This window comes from Benincasa hispida, chromosome 2, assembly GCF_027475165.1.
Source record: "Benincasa hispida cultivar pf3 chromosome 2, pf3_genome.v1.1, whole genome shotgun sequence".
NCBI classification, from domain to species: domain Eukaryota; kingdom Viridiplantae; phylum Streptophyta; class Magnoliopsida; order Cucurbitales; family Cucurbitaceae; genus Benincasa; species Benincasa hispida.
This window is the reverse complement of record NC_143479.1, coordinates 61,086,970-61,101,217: the sequence shown is the minus strand read 5'-3', so window position 1 is coordinate 61,101,217 and position 14,248 is coordinate 61,086,970. Positions and strand designations below refer to the sequence as shown.

General features: G+C 31.3%; 1 protein-coding gene across 1 annotated transcript; it reads left to right on the top strand.

The window, feature by feature from the left end:
- The first annotated feature begins 10,128 nt into the window (after positions 1–10,128).
- LOC120070830 (putative protein phosphatase 2C 6) lies at positions 10,129–14,237 on the top strand. The gene is made up of 4 exons (XM_039022717.2): positions 10,129–10,727; positions 12,672–12,959; positions 13,072–13,177; positions 13,672–14,237. The coding sequence occupies exons 1-4, from the start codon at positions 10,293–10,295 to the stop codon at positions 13,983–13,985; spliced, it is 1,143 nt and encodes a 380-aa protein (XP_038878645.2). The 5' UTR covers positions 10,129–10,292; the 3' UTR covers positions 13,986–14,237.
- Positions 14,238–14,248: the final 11 nt, after the last annotated feature.

The window sequence follows — 14,248 nt, the reverse complement described above, 5'->3', positions numbered from 1 at the left end:
TAATCTTGGATGTTAGTTTATTGGATTTAAGATAAAAATCGACAAATAACACAAACAATAACATTTATTGAATTAACATCTATAACTCTTTATTGATAACGGTCAATTAATAACGTTTACTATCTCCGAGTTTTAGGGCAAAAAACCCAACATAGGTCGTGGTCGTGGTCGTGGTCGAGGTCATGGTCATGACCGTGGCAAAGGAAAAAATAATTATTTTTTTTTCGTAATGGTCGTTATAATCATTCAAATTTCAAAAAAACCACAAAAATGATGATCACAAAGGAAAAGCTTCACAATATAAGACTTCAAAAAGTGTTGAAAATAAATGTTTCTTATGCAGAATGACTCCATAGGTCAGGTACATGTCGTACGTCAAAACACTTAGTTGATCTCTATCAAGCATCCCTGAAGGAAAAAAAAGAAAAATGTGGAAACAAAATTTGCATACCAGGATAATGGTATATTTAACCCACCCCATATGACAAATTTGGATGTGGTTGACTTCTTTGAATCTTCTGAAGAGAAAATTGGCAGAATTAATGGAACATCAAGTATTTTCTTTGACTTTGAAAATATCTAGACTTAATGTTATTTTTTTATTCATCTTCATGTTTTTTTTCCTTTCAGTAGATGTTAACTTTTGTATATTCCAAATGTTGTTTTTCTTATTGTAATTATTTTCTTTTAGTGAAAAACATGGATCATTTTCATATGTTGGGGTGACTAAAAAATGAGTAAAAAAGATCTATGTCTGGCAAATAGTGCAACTACACATACAATACTTATAAGTAGAAAATATTTTTCCAAATTAACAATGTTGGAAGAAAAAGTTAATACAATATCAGATTCTGCAAACCTAAATGAAAGGTTTGGAAAAGCAAAAATTATTTTGTTTAGAGGAAACAAAACTTATAATTGATAATGCATTGTTCTCTAGCCAATCAAAAAGAAATCTACTTAGTTTTAAAGATATATGTTGTGATGGTTATCATATTGAGACTGATAAAAAGAATAATATGGAGTATCTTTATATTATATCAACTGTCTCATATAAAAAACATATACTAGAAGAGTTGTCTGTTTTATCTTCTGAATTATATTATACTCATGTACGAGTAATTGAAACATATGCAACAATGAACCTGAAGTTTATTAATCCAAACTTATTTATAATTTGACATGACAGATTAGGTCATCTAGGGTCTATAATAATGAGGAGAATTATTGAGAATTCAAATAGACACTCATTGAAGAGCCAGAAGATTCTTCAGTCTAATGAATTATGTGATGCTTGCTCTCAAAGCAAATTAATAATCAGATCATCACTAGCCAAAGTGGGAATTGAATCCTTTGTATTTTTAGTACGAATTCATGGTGATATATGTGGACCTATTAACCCACCAAGTGGACCATTTAGATATTTTATGGTACTAATAGATGCATCCAACATATGGCCACACGTGTGCTTATTATTTAGTCGAAATCTTGCATTTTCAAGATTACTTACTCAAATAATTAAGTTAAGAGCACAATTTTATCATTATACAATTAATACCATTCGTCTTAATGCTGGTGAATTTACATCCCAAATTTTTTATAATTATTGTATGTCAATTGGGATAAGTGTTGAACATCTTGTAGCTCATGTTCATACATAAGATGGTTTAGCATAATCATTCATAAAATGTTTGCAGTTAATTGCTAGACCATTGCTTATAAGAGCTAAGCTTCCTACATCTATATGGGGGCATGCTATTTTGCATGTAGCATCACTTGTATGCATTACGCCAATATCTTATAATAAGTACTCGTCATTACAATTAGCTTATGGTCATGATCCAAATATTTTTCATTTGAGAATTTTGGATATGCAGTATATGTTCCACTTGCCCCACCACAACGTACTAAGATGGCCATCAAGGGAGGTTAGGAATATATATTGGATATGATTCCCCATCAATTATCAAATATCTTCAACCTCTGACGGGTGATGTATTTATTGCGCAATTTGCTAATTATCATTTTAATGAGACAAATTTTCTAACATTAGAGGGAAGAATTAAGTTGGAAAAAGAAATTACATGAAATGCATTCTTATTGTTTTATTTAGATCCCCTACAGATCAATGTGAACTTGAAGTTTCGAAGATAATTGATTTTCAAAATATAGCAAATCAGTTACCATATCCATTTATAGATGTACAGAAAGTAACTACGTCACATATACCAACTGCAAATGTTTCATCGAAAATTGATATCCCAACACAGTAAGTTGTCATTAATGAGTCTGAAATAGGCCAGAAACGTGGTAGACCAGTGGGTTCCAAAGATAAACATCCTTGAAAAAGAAAAATAATTAATAGTCAAGAAGACTTGGTTGGGGATGTAAATATCCATGAAGAAATACATGACAGGACTAATGAGAAAGTGGAATACACAAAGATAATATGAGATTTCAATAAACTAAGTCGTGATAGGAAAAAGATGAAACAAAACTCAAGTAGTTATTAACAACATATTTTTGTATAATGTTGCTCTTGATATTATATTAGAAAAATGAGGATTATTGACCAAAATTTGTTGAAAAATGTCAACATAAAAAAGATTGGCTTCAGTGGAAAGAAGCAATCGAGACAAAATTAAACTCACTTTCAAAACATCAGGTTTTTGGACCAGTAGTCCGAACACCAGAAGTTGTCAAACCCGTGAGATACAAATAGATATTTGTGAGGAAAAAAAATGAAAATAATGAGGTCACAAGATATAAAGCAAGACTACTTGCACAAGGTTTTTCACAAAAATCTGGTATTTATTATAAAGAGACGTATTCCTTTGTAGTGGATGTAATTACACTAAGATATTTAATCGGTTTGACTGTGTATGAAAATTTGTACATGTACCTTATGGATGTAGTCACAGCATATTTATATGGATATCTTGATAATAATATTTATATGGGAATCCTATAAGGATTTAAAGTACCTGAAACATATAAATCAAATTCTTAGGATTTACATTGAATAAAGTTACAATGATTGCTATATGGATTGAAACAATTAGGATGAATGTAGTATAATCGCCTGCCGTTGAAAGAAGGATATCAAAACTATCCAATACGTCCTTATGTTTTTATAAAGAAATCACAGTCAGGATTTGCTATATGGATTCAAACAATCAGGACGAATGTAGTACAATCACCTGAGTGAATATTTGTTGAAATAAGGATATCATATGTCCATGTGTTTTTATAAAGAAATCACAGTCAGAGTTTGCCATTATAACTATATATGTTGATGACTTAAATATAATTGAGATTCCCAAAGAACTTTCAAAGACAATATAATGTCTTAAGAAAAAAAATTGAGATGAAAAATCTTGGAAAAACAAAGTTTTGTCTGGGTTTGCAAATTGAACATTTAGCAGATGAGATATTTGTTCATCAGTCAACTTATACAAGAAAAGTTTTAAAACTATTTTATTTGGACAAAACACATCCATTGAACATACCATTGGAAGTCGTTCAGTAGATGTGAAGAAAGATATATTTGGACCTCGAGATGATAATGAACTTCTTGATTCTGAAGTATCAAATCTTAGTGCAATTGGTGCACTTATGTATCTTGTTAATGATATAAGACCAGATATTGCATTTTCAGTAAATTTATTAGCAAGATATAGTTCTTCTTCTATAAAAAGACATTGGAACGAAATTAAGCATATACTCCGTTATCTCCAAAGAATGATTGATATGAGTGTTTTATTCAAATAAATCAAATTTTGATCTAGTTGGTTATGTAGATTCTGGATATTTATCTGATCCACACAAAGCTAGATCTCAAGCAAGTTATCTATTCATATGTGGAGGAACTGCTATATCATGGTGATTGGTGAAACAAACTACAACAATCACTTTCTCAAATCATGTTGAAATTCTTGCAATTCACGAGACTAATCGAGAATGTGTATGGCTAATATCAATGACTAAGCACATTCGTGAAACATGTGATTTGTCTTCTAATAAAAATCTTCCAACAATATTATACGAAGGCAACACAACGTGCATATCCTAAATCAAATGATAATATATTAAATGAGATGAAACAAAACATATTTCATCAAAGTTTTTCTACACTCACGATCTTGAAGATATCATTGTACAACAAATTTGTTTGAAAGATAACCTAATAGACTTATTTACAAAGGCATTACCTATTGTAATCTTTGAAAAATTGGTGCACAACATCTAAATGTGACGACTCAGAGATCTCAAGTGATGTTTCTATGAGGAGGAAAATATACTTTTTAGAAGTATAAATTATATGAAATATGTAGTTTTTTCCCTTCGTTAAGATTTATTCTCATTAGGTATTTTCCTAGTAAGATTTTAACGAGACCTATTTCATATATATATAATGGGCATTTAAGGGAGAGTATTATAAATATTATGATTATAAATGCTCACTAGATGCCCATGCTTAATATCCATTGACCATGTGTCGTGCCCTCATTTTCCAAAGTATTGTCTATGTGACTCAATATTATATGTTATTAGTGTCCATATAAATCATCTCCTATTTGTTAAATTGTCTATAAATAGTGATATTTAGTGGATTTTGGAAATATCATGAAAATTGGAGAATTTAAAAAAATTATTATTTTATACTTTACTAATTTAACTTATTTTGTTTATTCATATATTATGTTTAATTTATTTTATTATTATATTATATTATAGTTTATTGGTATCAATATTCCTGTTGTTGTGGCGGTAAAGTTCACAATATTGATCTTTCTTAAGAAGTGAGATTTTGTGAGGAATTTGATGTGGTTGGAATTATCTTCCACGTGTTAACCTTCAACGGCTCAGATTCATTGGGTGCCGCTGATCAGTGCACGAAAGTACATGTACCGTTGATGGAACGTCAGATAGGCCCCACTTACCAGAATTAATTATCATGGGTTTTTAGTCAGCCAGCTGCCTATCCATCTCATTGACGTGTACCGCTCTACATCACCCTTGGATAATTCCAGCCGTTGGATCTTTCAGTACGTGTCAGCATCTCTTTTGCAATCAATTGTAGAGCTATTATTAGCAATTAAATTTGACCTTTACGTATAGTTTTATTTACTTTTTTATCCAAATTTTAAACAAAAAGTAGCTTCGTTTTTATCCATCCTTTTCCCCCTTTGACAGCTCATTCGTATGACCCCCCAAAATGTACTGTTGTGTGGGTCCAATTAACCAAACAGTAAATAAATTTAGAAAAAAAGAAAAAAGGGGCCCACACCTACCTCTGACGTGTCACCTTTCAGTGCGTACAGTTTCGCTTTTATATTCACTCTCGCGTGGAGAAATTTTGTTGGTGGTATTTGAGACTGGAATCGTGAGTTTCACAAATTATAAATCTAAGTTAGATAATACATAATATTGATTTTTTTACAAAATTTCTTCAATCTTATTAATCTAAGAATCCAATTCAATTCAATTATAAAATATTTTAATTGAGTTTCATTTCAATAATGAATAAAATGTTAATAAATAGAAATCTTATTTAACTTTTTTATATACTGAATTCAGATCCATATTTCAATTTCAATTTATATTATGAAAGTTCTCTTTTTAAAGTGTTAAAAGTTTGTTTTTAGGTGTTGTTAGTAAATAAATTATCAAAAAAATCATGAAATAAAATTTAAAAAAATAAAAAAAGGAAAATTTTCACAAATTAAAAAAAATGTTAAACTACTAATAGAAATAGCAAAAAAAAAAAAAAAAATACTGATAGACTTCTATCGACATCTATTATATAGGATTAATGATAAACTTCTATCAGTTTCTATTACCGATAGACACTGCCGCTATCAGCCTCTATCAAAGAAGATTAAATTTTGCTATTTTGTGTAAATAATTTTCCTTATTTTTCTATTTTTAAAATTTTCTATAAATGTATATATATAATTATATAATAAGTAAAAAAATATATATTTTTTAAAATTAATAATGAGTTCGGGTTGATTTGAGTTATTTTAGGTTAACTCATGAACCAACTCAATCCATAAAATTTTCATTTATTTGAACCTAATCTAATTCAAACCCTACTGATTAGGTTGGGTTGATAAGGTTCTTCGGATGTCGGATTTTTTGAACACCTCTATTAAAAATCATATGACTATTTACAAATTTACAAATTCGAAAACCTATGTATTCAAACCATAGTATTAAAATTTCATCTACATGTCGATATTTGTATAAATATTCCATGTTTACATGGGTTCGATATCAAAATGAAAGGTAAATCAATAATTCTATTAAATCGTCAATAAATACTATGTACAAAAACAAGCACCAAATGCTACTAGTATAAATATAATATAAATAATATACATGTTTACTTATTTGAAAATAATAAAATGTTGATTTACTAATTAAAATTTATATTTTGAACTTTTGTTTTTTATAATTTTTTTTACAAATATCCATCGAAATCGATATTTTATCGAAATTTTCGTAAAATTAAAATCTCGCTATTTCTATCCACATCACATTTTAAACTTTGATTCAAACATACTTTTTAAACCAATATCAAATTTATATTCTTTTTCTCATAAAAAAAATTATATATTCTTAGTTATGAGACAGAAATTATTTTCAAAATATTTTTTCATACACGTTGACAAAAGACATTCAATCACTTCAAGATAATTTAAGAAAAAGAGAGAAGAAAGAAGACAAGTGTCAACTTCTTAAGTTTAGAATCACTAAGAAGAATGTTGATACGTAGATATAGTCAAAGAAGATCTCATGTCATCTATGCATGATTGACATAAATTTATAATTTAAGAAAAACGTGACCCGTAAAAGAGAAATGAAGTGTGTTACTTTCTTTGAGTTAGTAAAATTTTATTTTTTTTCCTTCTTCTCTTTAGATTTGAGTTTTCAAATATCGAATCTTTCACGATCTTTGATATCAAGTTGTGGGTCATCGACCCATTTGAGACTTGGGTCGGATATTTTAGTCCCAGGTTTTATATCTGTCCCATTAAAAATCGAGATAATGGTGAATTTATCTTCTCGAGTCCAAATTTATCTATAACAGATAATACTTTATTGAAAAATTAATTTTGTTGAAAAGAAAAAACACGTTTAAAAAGTGGAGAATCAAATATTAAATTAAAATTTTGAATAGTTAGTAATATATTTGATAGTGAATGAAATATAGTTTCAAAATCAATCTCAAATATCTTTTTAATATTTGAAAATTTGGAATGAGATAAAAGAATTATGATCTCCGATATTTCCTCACTCTTTTTGATTTTCTTTAAAATTTTAGAATTAAAGTAGTATACGAATATGTAAACGATATTTACTTTTAAAGCTCATCCATTTTCATATAACAATATTACTTTTTTAGAAAAAAGAAAAATACCTTGTGATCATTAGATTTTGGGTTTAGTTTTTATTTGGTCCCTTAACAGAACCCAAAACTTATGTCGTTAATAAGCTTCAAACTTGATCAAAGGAAAATTTGTAAATACTGAACTACTCCTATCACTACAAAGTCATAGCAACAGTGGTAAGTTCGAGTCGATCTGCAGGGAAGCGCGATTTGCTTCGTTAAGTTAATTTTCTAACTAGAGCGGTAAATGGGGGATTTTGTGTGGAAGAGATATATGGGTGAAATTAAAAATAAAAAGGTAAATGTAATCTAGAATAAGAGTCTATCTAATTTCTAGAGTAGGAGAGAGTGCAATTTCTTTCATTAGGCATCAATTAATTATACTGAATTTGTCAACCTCTCAACCTATGAGAAAATCTAATACCCCAATTAGCCAAATTCGATATTAAACCAAATTAGCCCCAATTCAATTTACAACTCTTCCTTCTTAGCAACATACAAGTTAAAATTGAATTGCATTACGAAATGATTTGATTGTTGAGACATACTACAAGCCGGAAAAGTCATATCTTATAGCATGATTTAGTTGGAAAAGATTATATTAGGGCATACATGCATTTGGTCAGAAAAAGTCTAGACTTTATATATGCGATCCTAATATGCGCAACTAAATCAATCAATATATACATATGTTATGACGATTTTGCAAACAAAAATTTCAATAAACTAATTTGTCAGATCAATTTATAAAAAATATATTAAGATTCAATCAAATCATCCCAAAGAGTTCACAACAATTCAGTTAAATTAATTAGAAAACTTTCAAGAAAATAAACATAAGGCTCTCGTTCAAAAGAAATTAGATAGGAATTACCTCTTAATTCATAGACAAATTTCAAGATACACATTCAATCCGTTGATTAAAACCCAAAATAAAAAGAAAAAAACTAACCTACTAAATTCTGAAGGGAAAGGAAGAAGAATGAAGTTTAACTTTAGCCTCCATCAGTTCAGCCTCCAAAAGTTAGCATCCTTTGACCTAAAACCGAAGAGGAATATTTATAGAAAATCAGGACAGCATCACAATGCTAGAAATAATGTTGCAACGCTGAAGTGGCTGAAGGGGAGCGTCAAGGCAAAAGTCCAACGCTAGGGGTAACGCTATCTCGCACATACGCATCGCACTCCGTCCGTCAAAGTTCATAGCGTTGCAACACTGAGCATTCTGTCGCACAACATTGGGTTGGGACATTGTAACGATGGCAATGTTCTAACTCCGGAGCGTTAGGATGCTAGGGGTAGCATTGCAGTGCTCCCCTGCATCAAGATTTACTGCCTCCAAGCATTGCACGAGTGTCAGATCTAAGTAAATTACGAGCGTTGTGACGCTCCAATAGGGACATTTTGGTCTTTTCAACTCTTTTGAAACCCGTATGCTCAAATCAACTCCAAATTGCTTCAAATTAACCTCGTTCTTTACTAAATGATTAATTCTACCTCTTGATTGTTCAGTACCTACAAAATAGGAAAATAAATATGTAAAATCTGATAACGAGCCTGATTAAGTTAGGAATAATAGTTCTTTTTGAGAGCTATCATCTCTAAATTTCAAAATGTTACATATTTAGTCCTTAGATTTCGAGTTGGGTTTAATTTAGTCTCTAAATTTCAAAATATTACAATTTTACCATTGAGATTTGAATTTTATTACGATTTGGTTCTATGTTTAAAGTAACCTCAATTTTTTACTAACTACTCACTTTTAATCATTGACATTAATGTCTATTAATTAAATTAAAATAATTATGAGGTGGAATTAAAATTTTTATTTTAATAGTGAAGAACAATGTTGAAACTTAATTAATTATAATTCTTTTAACTCTTTCAAATTAATTAATATACATTAACACTCAAGATAAAAAGTAATTATTTAAAAAAATTAAAAAGTGTAAAATTTAAAACTTAGGGATCCAAATTGAAACAAAACTAGAAACTCAAAGGTATAACTATTACATTTTAAAACCTAGAGAACACTAAATTAAAACCAAACTCAAATCATGTAGACCAAAACACTGTCTCGCAAGCATTTTGTTTTTTATTCTTGATTTTTTAAAACTAAACTTATTTCCTCTCTATTTCCTATAAAGTTTTGCATATTTATTAAGTAACATGATTGAATTCTCAACCAAATTTAAAAAATAAAAACAATTTTTATATAAACTCTTTTTTTTTTTTTTCAAAAATTGACTTGTTTTTAAAACCATTTGTAAAAGGTAGATAACAAATGAAAACAAAGAAAAAAATTTGGAGGTGGCAGAAGCGTGTATATGTTTAATTTTCAAAAAATAAAAATAAAAAATCAAATGATTATCAAAAAAACCTACATATGTAAACCGATTAAATAAAAACTAGAACAAAAACCTAAAATGAAAGAGGTGTTTTTTTTATTATTATTATTTTTTACTTGAGAACAAAAATAAAATTTGTATCTATTATTACCTCAAGGGGGGTGCAAAATGGAGAAGCGTGGTTGCGAAGTAGAGAATAATTTATATGGTCCAATGAGAAGTCAGTATCGGGAGTCGACCAGGACAAGAGCGTCAACAGCGTGGGACGATTAAGGACACGTGGCGGTCGAAGCAAAAAGCGATTGAGTAAGACTAAAAAGAAAAAGTTTTTTTTTTAAAAAAGAAAATTATAAAACAAAGAAAAAGAAATCCATCCATTGCCTTTCCTTCTTCAAAAGCGTGTGGCTTCTACCTATATATCTTCTCACACGTGTCCATTTTATATCTGTCCATTCTTCTTCCCCTTTTTTTTATCTCTCCGACTCCCTCCTTCCTCTTCCTTTCATTCTCTCTCTTTTTCCTCTCTTTTCTCTTCCTCCGCCTCCGCCATGGACGACGCCTCCTCCGACAACGACTTCACATCCACCAGTTCCGGTTTATCCTCCATACTCAGCACCGACGATTTCCGAAGCTCATCTAGTTCCGGTGATGTCTCTGTCACCAGCACTAGTTCCGGTGAGATTCCGGCTGTTATTGTAGCGGAGGCTGCTATAGAAACGAGGTCTGTAGAATTAAGCACGCCGGTTTCGGAACTTCCGAGACGGAAGTGCATCGGGAGAAATAACAGGGCGGGACTACACTGGGGACTTACTTCGGTTATCGGACGGCGGAGGGAGATGGAAGACGCTATCGCTGTTAAGCCGGGATTTATGTCTTCGAGATGCGATCACGTCGGGGGATGTACGGCTCCAGGTTCTAGAACCTCCGGAGAGATCTCGCCGCTTCATTTCTTCGCCGTGTATGACGGTCACGGCGGCTCTCAGGTGCGTAATTCCTCTCTAATTTCTATCGAATTTGTGCATTTTCAATTTCGAATTTCGGATTAGGGCTAATTTTAGGTTTGACCTGTTTGATGAAACCACAAGCATTAACCAGAAACAGCTAGAAGAAGAAAACTCTAATTCCTCTTTTTTTTTTTTGGGAGAGAATCTCAAAAATAATAATTCACAGAACCAATTTTAGAAAAATATTTTATGTTGACACAGCATTACCTATTACTATTATTATTATTATTATTATTATTATTATTTATTTCTAAGCTAATAATTGCCTTTTCCACTAAGGAACGACACATGTCACACAATGAGTGGTCCCCATATGAAAGAATTTTGGAGGTTCCCATTTTAGTATTACGACACGTGTCATTGAAACCCTCTTTTTTCTTTTTGTTCGCTTCAATCAGTTTCGAGGTTAGGTATGGGAAAATCCCTGGGATTAAAATGTTAATTATGACGTAATAATGCATTTTCCAGATGACGAAAAACACAGGGTGTTACGTGTTTTAATCACGGGACATATTAATTTAATCGATTTTAGAGTTTATATTATCTGAGGAACTCGCACGATTTCCAATTTATTTTTTGGGGGGGTGGTCTCGTTTGTATTTTTTTCTTCATTCAGTGAATGGCGCGTTTAATTAGGAGAAAACAAGAAATCCGCTTTTTGTTTTCACGTTTTATTGCCCTCAAATGGGAGTTCTGTGTCGGTTTTGACGATTTTTCTAATGATAAATTTTGAATTTTGTAGTACTCTTTTTGGATTCTATTAAAATTGTAGTGTAAGCTAACAAAAAAAAAAAAAAAAAAATCAATTAAGCGAAAACAATGGCATGATTAAATTGGAATTTTATCTTAATTAGTTTTAGAAAATATTTTTTATTCCACCAACCGACCGAGCACATAGCAAAATTGTAAAATAATGAAGACTTTTCAAAATAGTTTGAGAAACTACCCCATATTTCATAAACATCACACAATATTACTAATACATTATAGAAAAAAAATATCTTCTATAAGTTTCAAAAGTTACCCATTTAATAATTAAATTTTAAGTTTGTTTCCATTTGATCCATATATTCAAGATTTATATTTTTAACATGTCATTTTTTATTAATTTCTCGCTTTCTATCATGAGTGTTAATGTCTATTAATTCAATTAATAGAAGTATACTTAATTTTCACTATTTTTCATCACTATTAAAACTAAATATAAAATTTCACTTCATGATTATTTTAAATCGACTAATAAACATTCATGTCGATAATTGAAGGTGAGTATTTAATGAAAAATAGATGGCAAAAATCTTAGGAACTAAATTGAAATAAAACTCTAATTTTAAAAGTAAAATTGTAACACTGTGAAATTCAGGGACTAAATTAAAATTACATACAAAACTTAAAGATTAAATATGTAACATTCAGAAATTTAAAGACTAAATAGGAACTAGACCTGAAACTTAGACACTAGAAAAGTCTCTTTTTTTTTTGCCCTATTATATATTTAATGATGCACGCCCACCCATATTCCCCCAAAAAAAAGTTTATTTTGGGTTAGGTGAGTAGATAACTGCGGACAATGTTCCCCGATAGCTGCTCTATCCTCCCAAGAATCAAGATCTGAGTGAAAGATTTCCAGCCATGGTTTTTGATCTTTGGATTCATGGGAAGTTGGAAATTTTAGATCAATGTTTATTTGAAAAATTGAAGTCGTAGCATAGATTTATGTCTAGCTAAACAACTCATATTGTAAAAGTATGTCGTTATGGTTGATTGCTTAACTGGGTTTGTTCTAAAATTTGCTAGCTATGTTGATCTATGATTGGTACTGATTTCCTCCGGCGTGGATTCGTCGGATTTATGATCTTTTCAGATATCTGACACCCAGCTAACGACTTCGTGGAAACTTTAACATATATATATAATCTATAGGTGGCCAAATTCTGTTCGGAGAGAATGCATGAAGTGATAGCGGAAGAGTGGGGAAGAGAAGGAATCAATGGCCATGAATGGCAGAAGAGATGGGAAGTTGCCTTCTCTAATGGCTTCCAGAGGACTGATAATGAGGTGGTTTCAGAGGCCGTGGCAACTGACATGGTTGGATCTACGGCGGTCGTGGTTGTTCTATCTGGCTGCCAGATTATTGCATCCAATTGCGGCGACTCTCGGGCGGTTCTTTGCCAACGGAATAAAACGATTCCATTGACAGTGGATCAAAAGGTCATTAGTTTCCCAAACCCGATTATGATTTGAATTCCTGTTAGTGTATTACCAGTACTTGCTTTAGAAATATCATTAAGGGAAAGCATTTGTTTTATTGATCGTGTTACAGCCTGATAGACAGGATGAACTCTTGAGAATTGAAAGAGATGGAGGCAAAGTCATAAACTGGATGGGTGCTAGAGTTCTTGGAGTTCTTGCCATGTCAAGAGCCATAGGTTTCCTCCCCTCTCTCAAATTGTCTTTGTGAATGTTAACCTTAAATTAATTTCGATTCGTTATTAATCAGAACTATCAGAGATCATATACATGTCTATATTTGGATGATTTTTCAATTTTGAAGTGTTCGAATTTCCACTGTGAGTATAGCATGCGAACATGGCTTAGTGTCTCGCAATTATTTCCATTTCTACTGTTACTGATAATAAAAAAAGTAAGGATGTGAGAGATTTTTGACAGAAATTTGAGTGATGTTTGGAATTTTTTAACTCAATAAAGTATAAAATTGGTGTTTGTTAATAGTGGAATCCACAATCTTCTTAGGTAAAATAAGGAGGGAGTCCACAACTCCATTCCCCTGACCCCTTACACGAAATATCCCTAGTACTTTTCAATGGAATAGTTCTGTATGATCACATGAGTACATACATTTGCAGGTAGCATTTATTACCCTAAGCTTGACAAATTGGCTTTTATGTGTATGGATGTCCAGGGGATCGATACCTTCGGCCGTGGATAATTCCAGTGCCGGAGATTAGTTTCACGACAAGGAGTGATGAGGATGAATGTTTAGTTCTGGCAAGTGATGGACTTTGGGATGTAATGACAAATGAAGAGGTTGGGCAGGTAGCTTGCCATCTTCTTAGGCGGCTCCGCAGGTCATCGTCGACTATGGACGACACACCTCCAGCACAGATTGTGGCTAATAATCTCACTGAAATAGCATATGGAAGAAACAGTTCCGATAACATTTCTGTTATTGTCATCGATCTGAAAGCAAGGAAAGCAAACACACAGAGGCAATGACAGAAACATGATGTCTGGAAGGCAAGGTTCTAATAGCTCCACCCCGTTCTCATCCATAACTAATAGATAGCATAATACCATCTTTGTTTCCTTCACTGTTCTCACCACTCTCCATCAAAAAACATGTACAGAGCCCACTAACAAAAATGAAAAATCTGCTTTGCTTGGTCATAGAGAGAAATTGTTCTCTCTCTAAAACCTTCCTATCAATTTGAATTGATTTTTCTTTTTTCTTTCTTTCAATAGTAGAATGTATCTTGGAC